General features: G+C 40.8%; 1 protein-coding gene across 1 annotated transcript in view; it reads right to left on the bottom strand.

The window, feature by feature from the left end:
• CRB1 (crumbs cell polarity complex component 1) overlaps positions 1 to 25,489 on the bottom strand; it is a 276,850-nt gene that overhangs the window by 28,492 nt on the left and 222,869 nt on the right. The window contains exons 8-12 of the mRNA XM_036835111.1: positions 19,769 to 20,316; positions 18,210 to 18,375; positions 11,579 to 12,485; positions 8,900 to 9,028; positions 5,326 to 5,452 (exon numbers count right to left, since the gene is read on the bottom strand). Coding sequence (XP_036691006.1) covers positions 5,326 to 5,452; positions 8,900 to 9,028; positions 11,579 to 12,485; positions 18,210 to 18,375; positions 19,769 to 20,316 — 1,877 coding nt within the window. The remainder of the gene's footprint in view (positions 1 to 5,325; positions 5,453 to 8,899; positions 9,029 to 11,578; positions 12,486 to 18,209; positions 18,376 to 19,768; positions 20,317 to 25,489) is intronic.

Raw genomic sequence — 25,489 nt, 5'->3', positions numbered from 1 at the left:
CAGCCGTTATGGAAAACAGCATGGAGTTTCCTCAAAAAATTAAAAATAGAACTACCATATAATCCAGCAATTCCACTCATGGGTATTCATCCAAAGGAAATGAAAATAGGATCTTGCAGAGATAAGTGTATTTATATACATACAGTTGACCCTTGAACAATGCGGAGGTTAGGGGTGCCCACCCTCCTCAAAGTAACAAATCTACGTATAACTTATAGTCAGCCCTCCATATGTGCCGTTCCTCCATATTCGTGGTTCCTCCATATCCATGGCTCCGCATCCTGGGTGTCAACCAACCTCGGACTCTAGCATTCTATATTTACTATTCAAAAAAAATCCACGTATAAGTGAGTGGACCCTCGCAGTTCAGACCTGTGTGTTCAAATTCAACAGTATATATAATGGACTTCTATTCAGTCGTGAGAATGAAGGAAACCCTGCCATTTGCAACAGCATGGATGGACTTGGAGGGCATTATGCCAAGTGAAGCAAGTCAGACAGAGAAAGACAAACACCGTATGATCTCACTCATATATGGAATCTAAAAACATTGAACTCAAAGAAGCAGAGAGCAGAATGGTGGCTGCCAGGGGCTGAGGAGTGGGGAAAACGGAGAGATGCTGGTCAAAGGGTACAAACTTTCAGTTGTAAGATGAATAAGTTCCAGGGATCTAATGAACACCATGGTGACCATATATAGTTAATAATACTGTATTATTGAAAGTTGCTAAGAGAGAGGATCTTAAATGTTCTCACCACAAAAAAGAAATAGTAATCATGTGATGTGATGGAGGTGTTAGCTAATGCTAGGGTGGTCATCATTTTGCAAAATACAAGTGTATCAAACCAACACACTGGACACCCTAAACTTACAGGATGTTATATGTCAATTATATCTCAACAAAGCTGGAAAAATACTAAAAAAATACAAGTGAACAAATACAAAAATACAAAATAAAAAATACAGATATGGAGAATAAAATGCAAAAGTTCAATAGATCTATAATAAGACTCCCAAATGTATACTCCCAGCTTGCCATGTCTCTTGAACTTCAGACTGGAATATTCACACTAACTAATAATTGTACTTGGATAGTCCATTGACCTTACACGTATTCATTTATTCAATTAACAAAAATTTAAAAAATAAGATTCACCAAATTTAACTTTTCATGTAGTCAGATCTACAGCTTCTCCCAAACAATCATAAGATCTTACTGCTTCAAACTTTGTTAAATGAAGCCCTTTCTCTACCTCCCGCTTCACTATAGAAGGTAGCTCAAAGTGCCCTGCCCTTTTGTCTGTATCGCTGCAACAGCCTCCTAAATGTGTCTTTATGGGTCCAGTCTTGCCCTGCTTTGAATCCATTCTCTCCCTAGAAGCCCAAGTAATCTTCTAAAGTGCAAGCGTAATCATGTCACCTCTCTGTTTGAACCCTATCAAAGACTCTCCATTGCTCTTAGGAAGAAAAGCCTAGGTCCCTGACACGGCTTCCGAGGACTCACTTCCGCTGACTCTGCAGCCTCAGGCTTACTCCGCCCCCCCCCCGCCCACCGCCCACCGCCCACCGCCCACATCACATGGCCACACCGCACACCTCTGCAGCCCCTTCTGCTGACCTACCCCCTGCTATTCCAGCCCTCCTGACACAACCTCATGTCTGTTCGCCTTTGAATCTCAGCTTAGGCTTTGGGACTTTCTTTGACCTTCTGCCTTTAAGACTGGGCAAAAATGCCCCTCCTCTGTGCTCCTGTAGAGCTGGCACTAAGTTCCATCCTAACACGGACCCAGGAACTCTCCTCCTCTGTTGACCTACATCCTCTATGACAGCGGTCCCCAACCTTTTTGGCACCAGGGACCCATTTCGTGGAAGACAATTTTTCCACAGACCCTGGAGGCTGGGGGGTGAAGGGGGATGGCTCAGGCAGTAATGCCAGTGATGGGGGGATGGCTCAGGCAGTAATGCCAGCGATGGGGAGCGGCAGGTGAAGCTTCAGCTCACTTGTCCACCGCTCACTTCCCGCTGGGCAGCCGGGTTCCTAACAGGCTGTGGACCGGTTCCAGGGTTGGAGACCCCTGCCCTACAAGACCCTCAACTTACGGGCAAGTGCTGTGTCTAATCTACAGTTGTATTCTCAGTACCTAGTCCAGGGCACAGCACATAGTAGGTATTCATCAGATATTTGTTGAATAAATCAAAAGAGTAAAGTAGAGAAATGAAATTAGTCCACATTAGTAATAATTTTGGTAGTTGAGAATAATTTTCGTATTTCTTTCACTGGTTTTCTTCCTAAATCACTAAACTCAAATTTTATGTATAACCATTTCTAGAAGAGGTTCCATTTAAATTTTGCAAAATTAAAGCTGAATAACTTCTGCTTTAAAACTCAGACATGGCAAAAGGATCTTTAAATACAATTTAGTGAAGAATTTGGAAGGTGAGAGATATTGGTTGCCCTTAGATTGAAAAAAATATGTATTTATAAAAGGTTTATCACAGTCCCTGGCACAGAGAAGGTTCTTGATAGTGTTAAGTGAATTTGTCTTTCTGTGCTGTCAAAACACTAATTCCTCCAAACCTCCCTGTTTTCTCAACTTCCCTGTTCTCCAAAAAGGAGGGTGATAAAAACCACTCCCTGTGTACACACACACAGAAGGAAGAGGCATGGCCAAAGATAGAGATATAGCTTTGTTTAGTTCAAATGTTGAACCTTAAAAAAGAACAAAATAAAAAAAATTTAAATTCAACTACTATAGGTTATGCTTCAGAAATGGAGTCTAGAGGAGTTTGTGTGAATTTCTGTCACTCAGGTGAGATGGCCCCTCCTCAGAGCCAAGTTAACTATGGCTAGCGCTGGTGGGGACGATGCAAATCAATAGTAAGAATAATTGAGGATGTCATCAATACTAGAATTACAACTAGAGGAATACCTGCCACAGAGGGAAAGTATCAATACATGGAACTTTGACCTTGACTGCCGCAGGTGTTTACCTGCAGTAACACATCTGGGGAAAGAGACCACAATTCAGGGTGATCAGCACAGGTACTTCTGTGTTCATTATGTGGGGTGTGTGTGTGTGTGTGTGTGTGTGTGTGTGCCTGGCTTGTGGACATCTTAGCGTGCAAGACACAGTCAAGCCAAATGAAGACAGTTATCAGAGGATGAGGAGTAGAGATACAGAAACAATGGTTTTATTTTTCTGTGCAAATGTGCAAAAGCCATAGTCACACACAATGCAATTGAAAATACAGAAGAAGACAGAGAAAAGGGAGTGTTTTTAAGTCAGCTATGACAAGACATTGGAAAACAGAAAAGCAACTACTGACAATTACAGTGACAACAGAGGCATCAGAATTGTACAGAGAAAGAGATAGTGAGTGATTCTTAAATATATTTGGAAGGAAACATGTTACATTTGGAATGACTTATAAGTATATAATTACGGATATGCCCAATGGGAGCAAATGTGAAAACTGTACACGTGGTCTTTGGCTGTATCAATTTTATGCTTACTTAAGATAATCTGGGAATGCAAATATTGATGGGAAGGTTTTCCCCATGTCTCTTGCCATGAAATCTAGCTTTGGAACAGATCAGCTGAGATGGCAGGATGGCACGTACTGTGTGGAGGCGAGGGGAGCGGGGAGTAGAAAGGAAAGACTTCAACATGAGTCTCTCCCAGTTAAGTGCCTGCCAGCACTCCACAGGATAAATTTGCTGCATAAAATCCTCTATTATTGTTGAAAAATAAAACTGAAGATATTTCTTTTGCTTTTATAGTATACTACTTCGTAATTCTGATTTCATGGTATAGTTAAGTTTACCTTGGTAATTTCCACAGAAAAACAAATTTCTTAAAACAATTGGAACTAAATGAGTATTGGATATCACACAGTGGATAAATTACCCTCACATTTTCAAACCAGGGCAGCTCCTAAAGACACAAACACATTTACAAAATGATATTTGGTGGGCCATTGTTATTATAGTTGCTTTCTAAATTAATTCATAGGATCAAATTATTTTCCCTTTAAATGAACACAGATAATGGCTCCTTTGGAAGGAATATCCACACAAAGATATTTAGCATAAATGATAACATGCAGTGTGGAAGCAATAAAACTATTAGCAAATAAAGTTATTTTCTAATTACTATTTTATATACTCTAAGCAAGAATATATTAATCTTTGCATACCTTATTAATTTACTTTGTAGATCTGTCATTTCAGGTATTTATTTCTTAAAAAAGTCATAATGCCAAATATACTTTGATTATAATAGGTACTATGCTTTTTTTCTCAGATAGTTGAAGAGGATAAATTTACTTGCAAATTTTAGAAAAATATGCCTCCAAGAAATTCAAGTTTTATAATTTACATTTTTAGTGTATGCATATATAATAATGCTTATTTCTTTACTGAATATGCATTGAAAAGCAATTGAGATTAGTCCATTTGATAGAAATGTCAATAAGCTCATAAATCTATAAACAATTAACAAAAAGTTATTATTTGGATAGAAAATACTGTAGGAAAAAGAAATGGAGAAAGGTTTTATCTGTCATTTTTTCTGAGGAAGGAAGGTTTTTATGGAATTGTAAATTATACTGGTGAGGTATATAACTTGAGAATTGATACCAATTGTATCACAAAATTTTCTTTCTAGATTTTGAGGGATTTCATGGAATTTCCCACTTTCTCTTTATATATATTTTTTAACTTACCAGAGAACTGGCAACACGTCATCTGAATAGCTTGTATAAGAGCATAGATGGATATAAATAGTTTAATCAGTAATTTTCAAATTGTCATGTCATGAATAATAGATAGGAATGAAAGAACATAAATGACTGAGGATGAGGGCGAATGAGGGCAACTTATATTGTAAAAGTACACACAAGAATGGGGTGTGGGAGAAAGTTGTTTCTTATTGCAGTGGTCATCCAAATACAGAAGCGCTAAGAATGATGGCATATTTGTACTAAATACTCTCAACAGTGAGATGTTTCTGCTCATATTAAGAACAATTCGTTTTTTGCATTTAGAGCCGGAATAGGTAAATATTTGACATACTCATAAAGTGCTTGCAATATGCTTAAAATAGTCCTTGAATTTATTTTAATTTTCAAGATGGTTTTTATTTCAAGGCATCTCTTGAAATTCATGGCTTTAAAGTTTGGGAATGTTCACAGGTACGTCAATAATCATCCTGTTCACCCCACTCGACCACGGGCTCATCATTCATGCGCAGAATGAGGTAAGAAAGAAGCTGGAAGAGGTTCTGCCAGAGCAGGAGGGAGACATAGAAGGAGAGGCCGCTTACGTCCAGCTCACAGCGTGCGCCGGCGAAGGCCAAATCACAGACGCACTGGAACTTGTTCAGCAAGTCGTGGCACTGGCCTCCATTGAGGCAGGGGTCGGAGGCACACTCATCAATGTCCTTTTCACACCTTGAAAACAGAAACAGCAGAAACCCGGGCCCCAGTTCAATAAATTGGCTGTGAAATGAATGGGGAGGGAGAACGCTGGCCTGATCCACATAGAACAGCGCGGTGTAATTGACCAGTCCCCATGCCCTTTGTTGTATATGCTTGATAACGTGGGAGATAATCTTCAAAATTCCTTTCACAAATTTTTCTTTTAATGAAAATAATTTGTACACACACACACACACAGTTAATTAGAAAGAGAAAACAGGTGCAAATGTCTAGAAACCAAGACAAAATGGGGCCATGCATAAGTCAATTTCTCCCTCTAGAGTGTTAGTGTCGTTGCCACCTTATAAAAGTTCAGTTTATTGGGGTACACGGGGACCAGGAGAGTGAGCTGTAGTTTTTCAACCTAGCGTCTACAGAGCAGACCTCCACTGAAGCTGTGAGAATTCTAATGCATCAGTGCCCCCAGGCGAAGGGGTAAAGCCCCTCAGAAACAGAAAAATGTATTTGGTTTATTCTGGGAGATTTGGGATTATTATCCTTGGGAAACCCATTTTTAACCAAAAGCCAAAATAGATAATTAGAAGCTTGCACTTGCTAATAAATCAGTTTCATAGCTAAGTGTAATTTTTGCATGTTCAGGTAGAATGATTCTCAAAAGCCAAATTTTCCAAAAACAAGTGATATCAATTCTAAGGTAAACAGAAACTTTCCTCTTCCCCGGGACACTGTCATTTTCCCCCTAATTTTCCATAACTACTACGTGTTTTACCCAATCACTCCCCAATCACTCATTGAGTAGATATTTATTTAGCACTTACCACGTGCCAAACCCCCTGCTAGGCTTTGGGATAGACGGGTAACTGAGGCGTCTTTCTTACTTTGGGAAATTCATACAAAACCTCAGCTTCCGGAATCTCTATAGAGCAGCTCACACGGTTGAAGTCCACTGTAAACAATTTTTCATTCCCCACCTCCTAAGAGGTAAGCGTGCGTGCCTGGGTCATCCACTAATCCCTAGGCTCAAACTGAAGGGATGAGGTGGAAGGTTGAGCAGGGCCAACCCAAGGCATACAGGGAAAAAGATTTCTTCCCAGAAAAACAGCTCCTTATCCCCTTAGATACCAAGCATAGCTGAGGCATTTTGTTTTCCTTTTTTGGCTTAGGCCTCTGGGCTGGAAGGAGGCTCCTCTGATTAGACCGGAGCATGACGTGGCGGTCCGAGGGAGCCTGCCGAGTACTGCCTGCCCTGGGTGGGCCAGGGTGTTCACAGCATCCATCGCACACAGCCTGCCAGGGAGACAGCACGGAGCTGGAGGTCTCACCCGACAGAGGAGAAGGCAGTTTGTTAGAGGACAGCTTTTCAATATCTTTGGACTTTATGGAAGTCACATCCCCCTAGGCCTTGGGAGACTGCCCAGTATTTTCTAGCTTTCCTCCAGCTATTCTTTCTCTGTTTCTTATCTACTTCTCTTTTGAGCTGAACAGTGCACAATATACACACAATCATTATAAACATTATTGGAGCTTTCATTAGAGGTTATGAATAGGTAGAAAATCAAAACAAATAAATCCATTGGCATCCAGTGCATTAACTAATGACGGAGAAGGACTTTGAAAGCACAGAATCCATGGGACATGTGTTCACTATTTTAGAAATCCATTTTCAGTAGAGAAGTTTATCCGGATGAGAAGACTCCTGGGAGAGGAACAGAAACGCTGAGCTTCCTTTTCGTACCACATTTCAAGTCAACAATTTGAATTTAAATGCCAGATCCCTCTCTTTTTTTTAAAACAAATAAAACGTTGGAGGAAAGGGAAATGTTTGTTGTAAATAGGAATAAGGTGTGAGTAGTGGAGAAAAATAAGCCAAGGCTTATAGAACTTTGAATGAGTTCTATGCATTGGCCATTAAACATTAATGTGCCATTAAGCATTAAATGGTGACATTGAAGGCTGGAGGTAACCAGCACTTAAATATATAGTTAAAGTGTTGTTCAAATTTTAGGACAAGAAAATCTTTGCAGTGTTTTTGATGTATGTGGAATTGGAGGCCAACCGAATGGTCTCTGGGTTAATAATGTGGTGCAATGAAAAGTGGGACGTGACTCTCGGCTGCACACCTCCGTGCACGTGGATACTCGGACCGCCTGTGCCGCTTAGAGCCGGCCACTGAGAGCAAGCCGTGACGGCAAGAGCTGGCTGGCCTTGTCATTCAATGTCGGAGGGAGAAATGCACGTGTGGCCGAGATTGCCTGCTGTTTTGTAAACCTGGCAAAAGAGCTGTATCTCTGTGGTGCCCAAAGAACTGGTTGAAAAAAAGAAAATTCAAATTAATCCAAACTCTAGTTGTTGTGGAGCAAAAATATACCCATTATTTTATTAACTACTCTTTTGGGGAAAATTAATTCAGTCGAGATCTCTTTGTCCAATGTGTTGGACTTGAATTGATCTAATTTGTTCGGAGGAAGTTTGATCACAGATCAGTATTATCGTACCCTGGATGATATATGAGATGGAGGAGAACTCTTTCCCTTTTCTTTTAAGTGTTGCAAGTAAAGATTTAGTCATACATTTATGCCAGCACATCTACAGGTGAGCAGAGGCTTTGAAGGCAGTGCGACCTTGCAGCAGCAGGTGTCTGGATTGGCACCTGACCTGTCACTTAACCTCTTGGCTTCCGTTTACACAAATGCAAAATGGAAATAATAACAATTAGAGACAATAATAACAGTAACAATAATAACAATTTGTCTGGTGCCTGGCATAGCACTAGAAAAATATGGCTAAGTATCTCTTACCTGCTGTTATAGTATCTCTACCTTGTAGAGCCCCAGTTCGTTACCATTCTGGGAACATTGATCCCCTTGGGAATCCGATAAAAGCTACGGAATATGCACCTTCTTGCACTTGACCTCACCTCGGCCAGTCAAATGCATATGCAAATTTGCCTGCATGTTCAGCAAGTCATAGACTGAAACCAGCGATCAACCCCATACCGACAATCCCGGCATAAGGTACAGCAGAGCTGAAGGGTTTCTCTGGGAAAGGTAGATCCATCTGGATAAAGTGTGTATACTTTTAGGGTTGAAGGTAATTCTAGGGGCAATCTTTAAGGTTTATTACATTTTACCTTCACCAACAACCGTGTTTGCATCATGTACTAGAGTTAGTGGGACAGAAACACGCATCCAGAAGTACCTCTAAGAATAAACAATATCACATTTTACCGTTTTCGAAGACATATTTCCTTAGTTAAGTCTTGGCTAAAAAAGTGTTCTTGACTTTGACCTAAACTGTAATTTTTCTTCTTTTTTATTGTTTGTCTCTGTCCGGACCTATATTTCAGCATGGATTTTCCTATGGGAACTGAGATGAAAAATTAGGGGAGAAATAAAGTTTGCATAATCTCGCTGTTGTTCAGCCCAGACTTTTCTCCTATAAAGCTCTGCTGCGACTCACCATTCCCCAGTGAAACCCGGCCAGCACACACATTTTACTTCACCCTGGAACTCTGAGCAGTTGCCGCCGTTATAGCACGTGAGGTTGGTCTTCTCATTCCCACAGACTGCTGAGGGTAATCGGGTGTATCTAGAGAGAAAAGTAAGAGCCACACTGTTCATCTTGCGCATTTCATTTATGAAAACGTTTTAGAAAAGTTCATGTATATAGTCAATGCCAAACTAACTAGGTACTCAGGCTGGCTGAGCCACAAATGCTTAAATGTGCTGTTTTGTTCCAGAATCACCTTCTCAGTCCACAGCTCCTGCTGGAGGCCTGCGCTGTACGGAGCATGGCTATCCGTCTTCCACTGCTACGCAGTGTTCGTTCGTGAGATAAGATCTAGGCCGGGGGTGGCAACAAATTTAGCGCCGGAAAGAAACTTGCTATAGCTAGGCCAGAGGAAAATTGCATCTCTATAAAGGCCAGGAAAGAAAGGACAGGACTCTGGTACCCAAGCCCTCACGTGATTTCTCCGTTGCCTTTCACAGCTGAACTCCAGTTGCCCTGCCAACACTTGCTGCCCCCATCTAAAAACTCACAGCTCAGCAGAATGCAAGCCAAGTGCTGTCCAGGAGGTTTGTACACGGCACTCAGTGGTGACCACATGTGAATTCTGAGCTTGGCTCTTTTGTTTATCAACAGAGCTGTATATATTAAGGAATCCTTATAAGGGGCAGAACAAATTGTTAGAAGCTAAGCAGAAATTTACTGTGTGATAAAATCCAGTGGTGTGAAGGGACTGGTTAAAAAGATTTTATGGTGTTCAGGTCCTTCGACCCACTGTTCATGTTATGCATGGAATTGGATACATAGTTAATATTCAGGAAATATCAGATGAATTTAATTTGTCCTTCTGTGCGCGCTGCAGCTAATATGGAGAAACCAGTCTATATGATGTTAAGTGTGTCTCTTCCCACAAGAGCTAATCAATTCGACTTTAAAAAGAAAATATCGTCAGGGCTTTTCAAAGGAGCCAAAAGTGTCAGCCAGCGTTGAAAGAGGTCAATTAGCAATGCAAATATGAAGCTTTGTATACATCAAATGTTCAATAAACAATTTTGAATCTCATTACAAAGTACTTTTGAATCAAAACTTTAATCTTTGAAAACTTTACTTTGATGAATCAGGCAGAAAAAATACTGGAGCACTGGTTACTGGGGCATATATGTTTATTTTACTTATCCAAAGTCACCATGGCAGTACTATTAATTTTGATCCTGAATGTCTTTTGCTTTTAAGCATTCAGATTACCTGTTGGCAAATGAGTCGGTTAACTCATGAGAAGTGACATTTTATTGGAATGTCAACACTCAGCACCTAACCCTGTGTCATGCCTTCACAGACTCTGAACAGCAATAAATGTTACGGAGACAAATACATCTTCTTATAGGTGTGGCTACATATTCTGTCTACTAGGAGATTCACCCAGTGAAGGTACCACTTCTGAGTTAGTGTAACGTCTGCAGGCTGCCAGCCAACTCCAGGCCTTCCCGCCCACGTTCTGGAATCTATTTCTTGCTAGAAATAACCGTCTCACGTGCCTATAACAACTCAATTGTTTAGTGAATTCAAAACAAGTATAAGTTATAAAAACAATAATGAATTCTACTTACATACAAATACTAAAGCAGTGTGACTTGGCAGGAAAATACTCATTCCTGTTTCTATTTATATTACATGAAACGGATATGACTGCCAGAACTAAGCTTTATAGTTTTAGAAAAAACTGTGAAATGCTTTGAAATGGGCAAAAGAGATCACTGGGTATTCTTTCAATGGAATGCTGGGTGTTATATAAAAGACCCTCTAAGATTATCTGATTTTTCTAATGTGTATGACTCAGGTTTTCTTTACCAAGCTAGTTCACAACTCTGTAAGTTGTAGAAAATTATAGTAATACTAATGGATCTTGTTCACTGAAGTGCAAATGAATTTGAAGCGATACAGTCAATTGTCACACTGTAGAAATAGTGTGGTTCAAATACTAATTTTGTTGCCCTATAGGCTATTACACAATTTTGCATTTATTGGTAAATTCATTTCCTCATCCCTATTTACAAGTGTGTATATATATTATATGGACATATTTATGTATATGATTAGATTATCCTTTGACATTTTGATTTTTATCTTACTGGTTCCCTCATTAATTAATGACAAAGTCATCAAAACGTTCATTCTGAGAGTCATGATTTCACCTTTTTGAAGTTATACTTTAACATAGTCTTTTCAGAATTATATGAGTTTACCTGCCTGAAATACCCCAGAGCATTCTCTTAGCGGTAGGAGTCATACTTCCTCCAACAATACTAAAATTCAGCTCTTGCATTTGTTGTAAATGTTATTTGTTTCCTGAGGCCTTAAGGCTGTCAGACTCTGGGGCTGTAGTTCCTGAGACATTCTAACAGAGATGACTGAGAAAACATTTTGCTCAAAGTCTGGTCCAAACCCTGCCCCTCCTCTTTGTAGAACATGCCAGCAGGTGAGATCCTGTCTTCGCAAGACCAAACTGTGATGGCCGTTGACTGTCACCCCCTGCTCAGCACAGCCTGTATGTTCACACCTGGGCGGAGAGCTTTCCAGTTTGAAGATGTAGAACACAGCTCGAAACACACTTTATGTGGATATTATGCTCACCTGCAGAATCTTCCTGTGAAATTTCCAGGACAGCGGCAAGAATAGCCACTGGCGTCACTGACGCAGGTGGCCCCGTTTGCACACAGGTGACTCTGGCAATTGTCTACATCTGATTCACAGTTCACACCGGTGTAGCCAGGCTCACACCTGCAGCGATAGCCTGCAGCTCTGTCGGAGCAGTTGCCATGGATACAGGGGTTTGAAAGGCATTCATCAACGTCGAGTTCACAGTGTGCCCCTGACCATCCCACGGGACAGGTGCAGTGATGAGAACTGTACGTGTCTTCACAACGTCCTCCATGCGAGCAGGGGTCGGGATTGCAGGCGTTTAACTGCAAACAGCCAGTAACCACTGGATGTAAGGAGATTTTGAGAAACTGCTCCTCCTGAGGTTTACTAATGAAACCATGAACATTTTCAAAGTAAGAGAGATAAATGCCACTGATTTCTATTGTACTTAGACACCCTCGCAGGCCCTGCGTGTTGTCACTAGCTCGCTCACCCACATAAATGTTTATATCATCCTTCAGGAAGTTGAGACTCCCAGTAGCAACTGCGCTGGTCACAAGAGGTGTTCGTTGGTCCACTTGCATTTGCCACCTGGAAGCCTGGGCCCGTGGGTCTGTCATGGAGAGAGTCACTTGGTGCCACACGCCATCATTCACTGACTGCAGACTTGTCAGGCTCAGCATGTAAACACTGTTGCCACTTTGCAGCTGAAATAATAACTGGGAATCCCGAATGCTAATATTAAGGAATTCAGGCTCCTTCTCTGCGTGCAATATGATCGCATTTGCGTCCCTTGTTCTGAAACCAAATGTGATATTGGTGAGTTCTCTGGTAATATTCCCATTGCTCCTGAATAATATCTCACTGCTTTGTCCATTAAAAACAGCATTTGCGATACCTAAAGAGAGAAGGCAACGCCAATCAGAAACTTTACTAAATCTGTAATGTTTGCCTAATTACCTTTACTGACATTAATGATCATCACGTTACTACAGTCATGTATGGATTGTTTGATATAGGCTAGGCACTCTGTTAGTTGCTTTTATATTATTTTTAATACGAAGTTCTCGAATACAGGTTCATTATTATTATCATCTTTATTTTACGGAAGAAGAAATTGAGACTCACAGAGGTTAAGTAATTTTCTCACGGTCAAGTGGCTAAGAGATAATTAAGCCAGAATGTCAAACCTGGGTGGTCAGATGCCAAAACCCAAATCATTTATTTCTTTTCCACTGAAATGCAGTACCTTCTAATGTTATTTTACAGCTGCTCCCACAAATAAAGCATTGGTTACCCATTTTACACATAAAGAAATCGAGCACAAAGAACTCACAAGTCTAGCTATAAACTGGGCCTCAAGTGACACAGTTAATTAACAGTGGAGTCTGGCTTCTGAGTAAGCTGACCGGGAGGCACTTAAAAGTAGCATTCTACATGACTGATTTACTACCTGGCAAACTCCAGTTATGCGCCGAGTTACCAATCTGTGCCTAACTCCAAGTAGCATCCTGTGGTTGGGCGAAATTATACAACCGTACCCTCTGCTCTAATACACGCCCACATACATGTGACCACGTGGGACCACAGCACTTTTGGGCAATCTTATTGCATTTTTCTGTTAGACTGTTTTTCCAATTCCACAAGATCACTCGTTCACAGCTTGCTTTATCTCTTAAAATATCTAACCCTATCTGTTTATGATCTCCTTTGTCACTTTCTTGAGAAAACAGGAGAAAGAAGAACTGCTTCAATTTCCCACCTAATCTGTAAACCTAACAAATCTGGATCCACTCTGCTTTCCATTTGTTATAATGATTGCATTGTCCTTATTCTCATCTGTACAATAATAGAAAAAAGATCTCCTGTTCTCTGCCCCTGGTTCCTGACACAGGGCTTCTAAAACCCTGGTGAATTCCTAAGTGATAAGAGCGTTGCACAGGGAGCATCTTTGTTCTAATGAGACAACGACTCTGGGTGGGCTCCTGGATGGAGCCTGGATGCAGGCTGGTCATCAGGAAGACCAAGCCATGATTAGAAGCTTGAAATTGACAGCCCCAGCCCATCCTCTGGAGAAGGAAGAGTGCAGAAAATGGAGTTAATAGTTGGTCACGCTTACATAAGGAAGCCTCCATAAAATCCCAAAAGCATGGGGTTCAGAGAGCTTCCAAGTTGTTAAACATACCCACGCTGGAATGGTCATGCACCCCAACTCCTCGGGACAGAGGCTCCTACACTGGGGACCCTCCCAGACCTCACCCTATGTATCTCTTCATCTGGCTGTTCATCTGGGACCTTTATCATATCCTTTAATAAACTGGTAAACAATTAAGGGTTTCCCCGAGTTCTGTGAGCTTCTCTAGCAGATTAATTGAACCGAGGCGGGGGTTGTGGGAGCCTCAGATTTATAGCTGATCGGTCAGGAGCACAGGTGACAACCTGGACTTGCGATTGGCATCTGAAGTGCAGTGGGGTGTCTTCTAGTGGGACTGAGCCCTTAGCCTGTGAGATCTGACACTATGTCTGGGCGGATAGTGTCAGAGTTGAATTAAATTGAGATAACCTGTAGGACACCCAGCTAGTGTAGCAGAATTGCTTGGTGGGGGGACCCCCGCATATCAGGTGTCAGCAGTGCTGTGCGTGTATTCCTACTGTGGGTTTTCCCTACTCAGGTGGGAAACTGTAGGTGCTCCAGCACACGTCCAAGGGCAACTCTCCCAGTCACGTCTTGGGTCCCTTTCATTTTCACCTTTTTTAGATATTACTTCTACACATAACCTCTTTCTGTTCTGCATCATCATTTTCCCTCCCTTTTTGTTGCTTCCCATCAGAATAAGAATATGGTGTAATTGCTCCAATCTTAAAAAATAAAAACACAGGCAAGACTCAAGAGCACTACCCTGACCTCCCTCTACCCTGTTGCTTTCTTATTTCTCTAGTTCCTTTTCCGGCAAAACTTCTCCACATAGTTTTATATTCACCTTGTCTCAACTTTCTCATCCCCCATTTTCTTTTTAATACCTTCAGCCTTGTTCCCCATCACGTCACTGAAACCACTCTTGTCAAGGTCACAGTGACCTCTGTGTTACCCGATCCAGCAGTCAATTCTCTATTCTCATTATCTTCCAGCTTTCAGTAGAAATTGACCTTAAGACACTGTCTTTACCTCATGTGTGGGTCACCACACCCAACCTCGAACACTTTATTATACAGCCTATTCCAACCACTTCTCAGTGTCCCGACTTCTGTTGCTCTGCAGAGCAATGTACCAACCATGCCTTAGCTCAACACCTCCACGGTTACCATCACATCTAGAAAGGATTCCTAAAGCCTAAACATGGCGGACAGAGTTTATGTGACCCGACCCCTCACTCTCCAATCCCATTTCCTGCCACTCTTCCTCATGCACGTGCTACCGCCACAAAAACTTCTTGCTATTTTTTGAAGACGCCAAGCTTGTTCCCAAACCAGGCCTTTTATACTTGCTGTTACTTAGACATGATATTGGCCCCCAATCTTCCCATACCGGACTCTTTCTCAACAAAATATGCGCTCAAATGTCACCTCCTCCGAGATGCTTTCCCCAACTATCCAAGTGAAAATGTTCCCCCCCCGCAATCCACTCTCTTTTTAATTACTCAGCTTTATTTTCTTCATAGCATCTTGTAGCTATTTGAAATTATATTGTTAACTTTCCTACTTGTTCCTTGTCTGTCTTTCCTCACTAGAACATGAGCTTTTACGAGATCACGGAACTTCTCTGTCTAGGTTCTCACTAAACCCTATGCAGGGAACATTGCCTGGCAGAGAACAGGTGCTCAGTAAATATTACTAAATGAATAATCTATAAAAATAACTCAATCCTTAATTCTGAAAAGTGTTAGAAACCACAGCAGGAGTAAATTCAAGGGTATCATTCAAGTGTATCATTTGACTGGATTAACATTTCACTTGACTTTATTGCTTTTGACTGTGGTGTTTTTTCCCAGCAAGTTTGGGGTTGGGATTAGGCGGAAAAGAGCAAGAAGTGTCTCATTACATGTTTTTGCATAAATGTTAACATGACAAATCTCAGTAGCCCTCCAACTTCTGAAGGAAGAATACTGTCTGTCATGCTGTATAAACTAGTTTCATTGACAGACTGAGCACATGGAAATCACTTCTTGTGATCTGAGTAAAAACCGCAGTGCACGTTAACATGTATACTTTGCCTTTTCTTCAGGGAACTTTATCATAATAAACACACCTGTATCTAAGGTGGGTTGTAATTTTTAATTGTCTGTTTTTGGATAGGATACAGAGATAGAAATGATTAAGTACTAAAGGCAAACTCGGGGTAATGCACGAGCTATACTCTCAAGAGTATGTTATTCTAGCAGAACTATCTTCTCAACACATCTCACTAGAAATAAATACAATAGTGTCATGAAGTCACATCAAATGAAAATTATACAAAATAGCAAAAGTGAATGTTAGGGTTTATACCTATCGGTTAGGAAAATTTCACCCCTCCTACTAATTTACATTTTCTCCCTTCATTAAGATAAGTCATACTTTAAAAAATGTTACTGAGACTTTTTGAAAGGTCAGAGGCAAACTTTTCCACTTTCTGTAGTGGCAATGCAGTAGCAGTGAAGATCATTCACGCCTTTCTGACGTGGGGCATCCAAATCCTTTATGTGGAGATGGAGGGCAATACGCACCCAGGGTATGGTTCTTGGACTGCCACTGTTTTTAGAAACCCTATTCTTTTTTCCCTGTGAAAATGTTCAAAATGATTTAAACCCTATTGTAGAATATAACTGGGACTGAGAACTTTAGTATTTCTGTCAAAAGATTAACAGTAAAATTAATAAGTAGTAAACTATTTTAAACAAGCAATTCAGAGGGCAGAGCAATGGAAAAGGTGTCATTAAAGTTCTGTGTCATATTAGATGCCTGATCTCATTCTTTACACAAATTCATCATGCTTTATTCATGTGTGTAGCATATTATTTCTTAAATATGAAACATAAGAGTATGTGTATTCTTTTAGAAACCGCCCCCCAAGTATATACACTGTGCAATACATTTCACATACCATTTTGATATATGATTTTAAAATACAGAAACATAAAAGTAACTGTATTCTCATTCTCAGTCACTTTGGAGCTTGGTTGTTGATTTGGGCCTCAGGTCAGTCTACCCCCTAGCTCCAGACCATTATTTTAGTGCAGTGTTTTCCAAGGTATCTTATGTATATTTTTAATTGTATGCAGATAATGTAATTTAAGTCTAGAGCAGTTAAGTGAAAATACTGAGCTAAAGTGAAGAAAAATATATATTCATTTAACAAATATTTACTGACAACCTCCTACATGTTTGGCACTATTCTAAGTGCTGAGAGTAACGTGTGAAACCAGACAGAAAATCTCCTTCCCTTTTGAAACTTATATTCCATCGAGGAAAAGATGACGAACAAGTGAACAAATACCTGTGTAACAAAACATCCAAGGATGATTAGAGCCATGAAGAAAAGTAAAGCCAGGGAAGAGGGCACTTGGGTAGAAAAGGGAAGGGAGGGATGAGGCCCTTGGGAAGCTCTGGGCTGAGAGAGTTCAGGGTAGAGATGGTGACGGTGCGTGGGAGCTAACTGCTGGGGTGAAAGAACACTGGACAGAAGGACATCGGACGCACATTGAGGACAACTCTTAGAGGGCTTCTCCCACTATGAAAGGAAGCAGGAACGTGGGATGGTAGCTGGTGGGGATGGGAGGGATATCAGGGAAATAGTTTGTAATGAGGAAATTTGACAGTATGTTTATATACTGAGGGGAAAATTGATGATGCTGGCGGGTGAGAGAAAAATTTCAGAAGCAAAATCTTTGAACAAGGGGAAGAGATTAGAATTGAGTGCGAACATAGATGGTTGGCTATAGACTGAACTGTGCATTATTTGAACTAGGAGAAAAGACATACTATAAATAATAGTGTGGCTACTATGTAGACCTGTCCAAATTGTAAAGATAGTATTCAAATTGCTAACATTTGGGAAACTGTGTTCAGTAGTACTGAATTTGGGCAGGAAAACCGTTCAGATTGAGGGAAATATCATGGCAAACATCAATCGAGTGCCTACTGCATTTGGCTCTCTACACACGAGGTCATATAATCATCACACACACACACCCAGAGTTACCTACTTATCAAGTAGACGTTTTATCCTTTTCTTACAAAGGAAGCTTTAGATTATGGAGACGTATGAATTGCCAGAAGCCTCATAGTTAACCAATGACAATGTGCTCACACTGGCACTTTCACTCTGTATTGCCAGTAACAAGAAAAGAAAAGCCAAACATCACCTGGTTAATTCTTTCTCTAGAAATTAGTCTTAAATGATCAAGGATCTAGGCTTGGTGCTGCTATGGCCGCCGTTTCCCACTCAGAAACCCAGGGGCAGGCTGAGGCTACTTTGGCTTATTACACTCCCATTAGGTTTGTTATACCACTACTCGCGTAGGGAGAAGCAGCTACACGTTTCTCTGCTGAGCTGGAGTTGTCTGTATTCTTTTTCTGGGTTGACTCATGGAACAACTGAAATGCCCAGCTGAACTGGATGGTGATAAGTTTGAACTGCACTTACATTCAAATCCTTGAGGCACCGCCTGGCACTGGGCCCGGGGAGGACACGGGCTGAGTTCACACCAGAGAACCTCCTGGCAAGCTTTCCCGGCTGTGTTCGCAGGGCAGGAGCAGGAGAAGTCGTCCCACAGGGAGTGGCAGATGCCTCCGTTGTGACAGGGGTTGGGCTGAGCAGACAATACATCAAAGGCATAAGAAGCACTGGCAACTAAATATGGAAAAGACCCCGTTAATCTGTGAATGCTAATTTCCTACATATTTACATTTCGAACTTTTTATATCCATTGGCTGATAAATAGAATAAAACTTACTGCTACCATCGAGAGAGAGGAAAAGGGAAATAAAGAAAAATATATAATACTGATCTCCTGTAGCACAAGGAGGATTTTCAAAGGTGTAATAATATTCTCTGTAATTTATAAATTACCAGGCACTTTCACTGTCACTAATGATCGTTTGAGTTAGAGACTTTTCCTCCTGTTTTTACTGGTGAGGAAACTGAGGTCCCTTTCGTTGTCCAAGATTCTATCAACAGTCAAATAGGGAGGTTGGTACTTGGATCCTCTGGGTCCCCAGAGGAGTGACACCACCTCCCCTCCAGCTCTGCCTCTGAATCAGAAGCGTATCATAATTTGAGTTCTCACAAGGTTTCTCACAGTGTTCAAAACGGAAGTATTGATAAAGGAATTTCTGAGAGCTCCGTCTTTATTTATGCCCATTCCACTGTTAACATGTGATCTAGGCTAGTGACCCAACCTTTTTAAACGCCAATTTCCTTCTCTGTAAATAACATCAATGGAGAGAATAAAAATGCCTGCTTTGCACAGTAGTCTTTCCACAGAATGAAATGGATTGATCCATGGAAAATAGTGCCTGGCACATTGGAGGTGCCCTTATAGTAATGCTACAATGATTCATTTTTATATATTTAGAAGCAAGCCCAGTACATGGCAATAGCTGGAGCTCAATAAATGTTCAACAGATATAAATGCCTTTCTTTTTTTTCCTCTGAAAACTCATGCAGAGCTGACAAATTTACATATTGAACTAGCTTTCAGAAGAGCATACAAAATATACAAAGTAAAGCATGGGCTCTGAGTAATTATATTACAGAAAATTTCAAATCCAACTCCCAGAAGGAAGTTACCTCTCAGATTTTTTTTCCTTATTGACTTAGTAGATGTTCAAAACAATGGTAGGTGGGCATTTAAGATAAAGTTAATGGTATCTTCAAAATGAATTAATTCAGTTAAACCTCCGGGATGTTATTAAGAATCTGGGAATTAAAATACAATTATTCTTAAGTCATTTGGTTGTAGAAGATGTAGTTATCTTGGTTGGTTAAATGGACCATAATGGCAATAAGATCAAGGCCGTATTTTCATGGCTCAACATAAATCCCTGAGTCCTGCTGGGAAAGTACGGATGAAGCATTATTCTATGGCTGGTGGGTCAGTAACACCATATTCACATACAAAGAACAGTTATAATAAATTATCTATTTAATAAAATGAAACTTTTAGCACACACTATGGACATAGTTGGTATGAATAATCCTACCTCACACAGGTTGTCTCCAGGACAGCCTTGGGTCACATTGACAAGAACTGCATCTTGGGCTGCGTTGCTCGTTGAATTTGGGAAGAATTCCAGATTTTCGTTGTTTAACCTTATATCTTGAATACAGCCTTTGAAGAATCCACCATTAACTTCAGTCTCCTGTCTGTCAGGCAGTCCACCAATGTAGAGGACGTCTCCTCTTTGGAGTCTCCACGTAGGAGCAGAAATAAATCCTAGGTTTTGTGACGACTGATACAGTTCGATTCTATTTGGCTTGATTTTCAAAGATATCAAGCGGACATTTCCATCGCTGAGAACAAACTTTACTAATGATTTGGGAGAACCTGGAGTCAGCATTGCTAGTCTGCCATGCTCTAGCCAAACACGGATGTATCGGCAAGTGCCGTTTTCCAGAGCTAGGAGCAAGCCCGATGGACGATGTGTTCGAACAAACATGGAGAGCGTGAAGGCCTCTCCGTAGCTCTTGTCAAGATGGAAAGCAGCATATCCAGTGGAGTCGTCTTGGCCAAATCTGCCTGCCACATACGCTTTAATAGAGGAGGAGAGACAAAGAGGAAACATCTGAAGACCCACAAGTAATGCATATATATATATATACATACATGCACAAATACATTCATATTTTTAAAAGTTCAAGACAGGCTTATTCAATAGAATAACAATTTGAAAAGCCATCCCTGACTTTCTGAACTTCTGAGTTTACTTTATTCTGAAAATAACTAGATTTTGGTTTATAGTTTATAGTGGAAGTCCACTGATCACAAAGAGAAAGAGAAGATTTCTGCACTGATAAACTTTTGAACCTCTTCCTCACTGCCCTAAAAAGGTGGGGCTTAACCATGGAATATCAGATACTACTGCACTCCAACTTGATTTGGAGAAACTTGGGGAGCAAGAGCTCTTCCTGCAACACATGTAAGCAAACTGTTTGAGCAATCGTCATCATTGCTATTTGGGGGCATGCTCAAACAAATGGCATCAAACCTGACTGTTCCTTGTAAAGTACAGAAACCAAGAATTAGATTTGCAAATCCTCTTTTGGGAAGATACCCCTAATAATATTAAGAGGCAAGGCAGTTGAACAAAGGAAGAGGAAGACTCTTCCTTCTGTGGTCCTGGGTGGGTGAAGGAGAGGCATGGGGCACAAAGTACTAGGGCAAGGCTGAGTTTTGAACTCACGCAACATTTCCTGTGGACAGAGAGGTTTCTAATGCATTGACGTGGCAATGCTATTGATGTGCATCACCACAAGAAAACTCTTGAGAAGTATAAAAATAAATGCTGACCTTCAAAATCATTGATGATATAGTAGGAACAAAAGTTCTTGTACTCCTAAAGCTTACATTCCATTTGGGTGGAGGTTATATAGTCTGTCAGGTGGTGATAGGTTCTTTGATATACAAAAACTCAGGCAGAGAAAGGGACTAGGGAGAGCTGCGGGTGGGAGTGGAGTTGTCATTTTAAATGGAGTTGTCAGGGAAGAACTCTCTGAGAAGGTAATATTTGAGCAGAACCCCGAAGAAAGTAGAGATATTACTGCAGAAATTCAGGAGATAAATGATGGTGGCTTGGATCAGTGGTCATGGTGCAGATGGGGAGAAGTGGTCAGATTTTGGAAATATTTTGGTAGATCCAACAGGATTTTCTGGGGCAAGTTGCTCTCCAAGGTTTTTGGTCCAAGTAACTAGAAGCATTGAGTTTCCATTTGCAGAGATGGGGAAGAAAACAGGAGGAACAGATTTGGGGGAGAAATGAGATTCCATATTAAATTTGAGATGCCCTATTAGATATTCAGGTGGAAATTTCTAGTCAGCAGTTAGATATAGAGGTTCAGGGGAGACATTCTGGGCTAGTCATAGTAATTTTGGATGTCAGTGTAAATGTGGCATTTAAAGCCCTAAGATTGGAAGAGATCACCAAGAGAGTGAATCTAGAGAGAGAAAAGAAGAGGTCCAAGAACTGAGCCCTTAAGCATCAGACACGTGGAGGTAAAGGAGATGATAAAAGAGTAAGACAGAAAGAGAGCGAAGGGAGAGTGACACCCCATAAGCCTAGTGAGGAAAGAGTTTTCAGGAAGAGGGCGTATTCAACTGTGGTAACTGTTGCTGAGAGGTCAAGGCAGATGAGGACTGAAAAATGACCACTGAATCTTGCAATCTGGAAATCACTGATGAACTTGACAAAAGCATTGTCTTATACATATTGCTATCTTCAAGTCTTCACATCCCAATCCTAACCAGAAAAAAAGCACATTCCACCATGTTTAAATGTTGTCATATGGTTCCACTGAAGTTTGAGCAAAGGTGGGACATATTTTATTTTATCTGAATTATAGTGAAGCTTGCTTAGGTAACCATCTGTGTTTGAAGACCTTCTGCATAAAAGTCTGCATTTTCAGAATTCTACCTTGATTTCCTACAGGAGCATTACATTTTGAATCTGCATTTGGAGACCACCTGCTCCAGACAACTACAGGTAGCTTTCAAAGTGCATTGTTAGATGTAACAATCTGTTTGAAGAGGCTAACATCTCTGAATGCACGGCAGCACTTTCATATGAGATAAAATGCTCAATAAGAAAATATGGCTCTTGAAGTTCCCGAGGTTTGGGAATATGCACAGAATTGCTCTGCCTCAGGGGTGGTCCCCGCTGGTCATCCTGGGACGCCTGCAGCATCACTTTGTGGATCCAGATGAAAAGACAGACAGAACACAGAGCTGTTTCTTTTTCTCAGAAGCTTGACTCTCCAGCAGTCCTATTCTTCAGAAATCACAAGCAAGTAGTCAGAGCCCGTGATTTACTACATGATTTTAGAAACACCTGACGCCATATATGACTTGTCTGTGGACACGGAAAGAATGATTCTCATATGTGTTGTTGATGTGTCATGAAGAGGGATGACAAATAGGGATATGAAATAACCAAGTTTTAATGATTGATGGACTACAACAAGAAGAAACTTATTTAGAATAAATAAAAGCCACTTGGGTCTAAGTGCACTTCATTGGTTTAGGGTGGAAGAAGCAGAGATCTGTGGCACCAAGAGGGAGAACAACTCAAAGTGAACCAGTCATAGAAGGTGGCTGGCCAAAGGTCAATGGGGCATTAGGCTGCAGAACAGGAGAACATTCTCTGGAATGAGAAGGTTCCAGTCCTGTGTCACTCTTCACTGTCAGGCACATCTAGGAGCCAGATAAGCAAATGTATTCCAGAGCAAGCAAGCGGCTGACGGAGTGTCTGAAAACGATGTCAGGTGGAAAACACTAGAAGAAACTGGGTGTGTTCAGCATGATAGGAGTGATGGCTCGGATAGTACAAGACACTTTTCTTCAAATATTTGTGTTCTCAAGAAGAAGACATGTAAGTAAGGTTGACATTGGCTTCAAGAGTTACAATGCTGCCAATGACTGGAAGCTATAGGTCATCATATATTATTTTAGTACAGAAAAGACAACTTCTAGGGGATTTCTGGGAAGATGGAGTGTGAGTGAGTTTCCCATTCCTGAAAGTGTGGAAGCAGAGGTTTGGGCCACTATACTTGGGTGCACAACAGTGTAAAAACTTCAGTCATGGAGTGAAGCTCCTTCTATATCTAAGAAACTCTAATTCCAAGCAGATTGAGTGTCAAAGCTTAGATGGACGACTGAAGATAAAACATATGTCAGTTGCCTCTCTTAATCAAATATTCTCTAGGAGGGACGAGGTCGGTGATACCTTTATCCTGAACAGTATCCTGGAAGCTCCACGTTCCTGGACACAGCCAGGGCGATAAGATCCACTGCGATGACCCTGCAGACAGCTCTGGGAACTAAGCTTTGAGAAACTCTTTTCTGAACTCTTCTTATTGAGACACTTGATCATTTTAAAAAAATCAACTTTAAAATATAGGAAGCCCGTCTGTCTGTCATGTTTAGTCAGCCAGCTAAATCCTCCATCCAGTCTGCTTGTTCCTAGCAATGGGTACCATGTTTGGGAAACGCTGAGCCAGGATCATGAACTGGGTGAAGTTTGCCTTGTACTTTTTAGCCCATCTCCTCCTGAACATCTATGTACAATGACAGGAAGATTCCAGGTTGTCCTTACAGCTTGTAAGCATCTTTTGTGATGGGAATAAACTCCCCAGCAAACATTCCTCAAGGATGATAGCAAATACAAAATACTTTAAACTTATGACTAAGAGTGATATGAGAAATATAACTTTTCTTAAAATTATACCAAGAATTTTCAGAAAGGGGCGATTTTACAGAACTTACTCCCTAAAAAGATATCTTCTGAAGCTAAGCATTTTCATGAGGATTAAACAGTTTCTAATAGTGGAGAGGTGGGGGGCAGTGGGGGGAAAAGGAAACTGGAGGAAGAGAGGGGACAGCTAACCAATTCAGGAACTGGGCTTAAAGACTCTGTGATTCTCCAAGTTGGAAAAAATAAATTAAAGGAAACCAGAAGCCACGGGACTGGCATCCCTTGAATCTATTTACCAGGACAGGTAGCATCGCCACGGTCAGTATTAACCTCATGGGTCGCTGCACTTGGAAGATGGTCAAAATGAGTCAGCATCTGTTTGTTATTTTGTATATGTAGTAAAAATATTGCCTTGGGTCAATTAAATTTTCCTTCAAAAAGTGAACATTGCTTCAGCATAATCTCCCCCTTTCTCCTTTAAAAAAATCACAAAACAACTTGCCATTCCCTTTAAAATATTACATAGAGCTAGTAGACGCCAGGCCTCATAGTCAAGCAGGTCCGTGATTTGTAATGAATATTGTGGTCAGGGGGAGACCCGTGAATAGCTTCTAATAATTCTTAGCCCTTCGTACACGGAGTAGGGTATAGACCAAGACTGGTTTCAATTTTACTTCATATAAAGCAAAGAAGACTATTTACCAGATGTTGTCCTATTTCAAGTTACTCTCAAATCTTGGGGTAAATTACAGCTGCACTTCAAAGCAGTCTGTTGCTTTTACCTTTCCAACATTTGCAATGCAAGAGAATAATAAAAAGAAACAGGTATGTACTGATCACTATCAACAGCAGTCTTTGGAACAATGTCGGAAGTAAGGATTTTGAAATGCATTTCAAACTGATTTGCTAGAGAAATTAGATCAATTAGTTTATGGCATCTACCAAGTTTCAGTGTTGTTACTTTTTTAAAACTTTTTTCTTTCTTTTTTTCTTAAGACACGTAGGTAGAATACCTGTTTTCTCCAATGCAACTCTGGAAAATACACCTTTGAATAAAATTGGTGGTTTATAAAAGTGCTAAACTTAAGCATGATTTTGGAGCTAGTGTGAATTGCATAGAGAGGAGGGCAAGGAAGTAACTATGTACTGAGAGTCTACTATGCACGCGGCATTGTGCTAGAATTTGGCATTGACTAGTTTCATGTCTAACGGTCCTGTTTTTCCAAAAAGATCACTCCTCTTTCAAATAAGATGTACAATAAATTTCTGATACACAACAAATGGTAAAATTGTAATAGCATTTTGTAAACACCAAGATGTAAACCCATTTGGATGGGAGCTATGGGCTTATTTTTCACTTCTCTGCATGAGTGAAACCCTGGTGTCCTATGAATCCACTCAGATTTAATTAAGGTACATCACCAGCCTCTTCATTTTCCTGTCAGTGGGCAGCCAGCCGCAGAGTCCTGAGGGCTCCTGATGATTCATAACCAGCAGGAGCGGCCCAGCTGTTTGGTC

Source organism: Balaenoptera musculus, chromosome 1 (genome assembly GCF_009873245.2).
Source record: "Balaenoptera musculus isolate JJ_BM4_2016_0621 chromosome 1, mBalMus1.pri.v3, whole genome shotgun sequence".
NCBI classification, from domain to species: domain Eukaryota; kingdom Metazoa; phylum Chordata; class Mammalia; order Artiodactyla; family Balaenopteridae; genus Balaenoptera; species Balaenoptera musculus.
The sequence above is the reverse complement of the archived record's forward strand: the minus strand, read 5'-3'. Positions and strand labels throughout refer to the sequence as shown.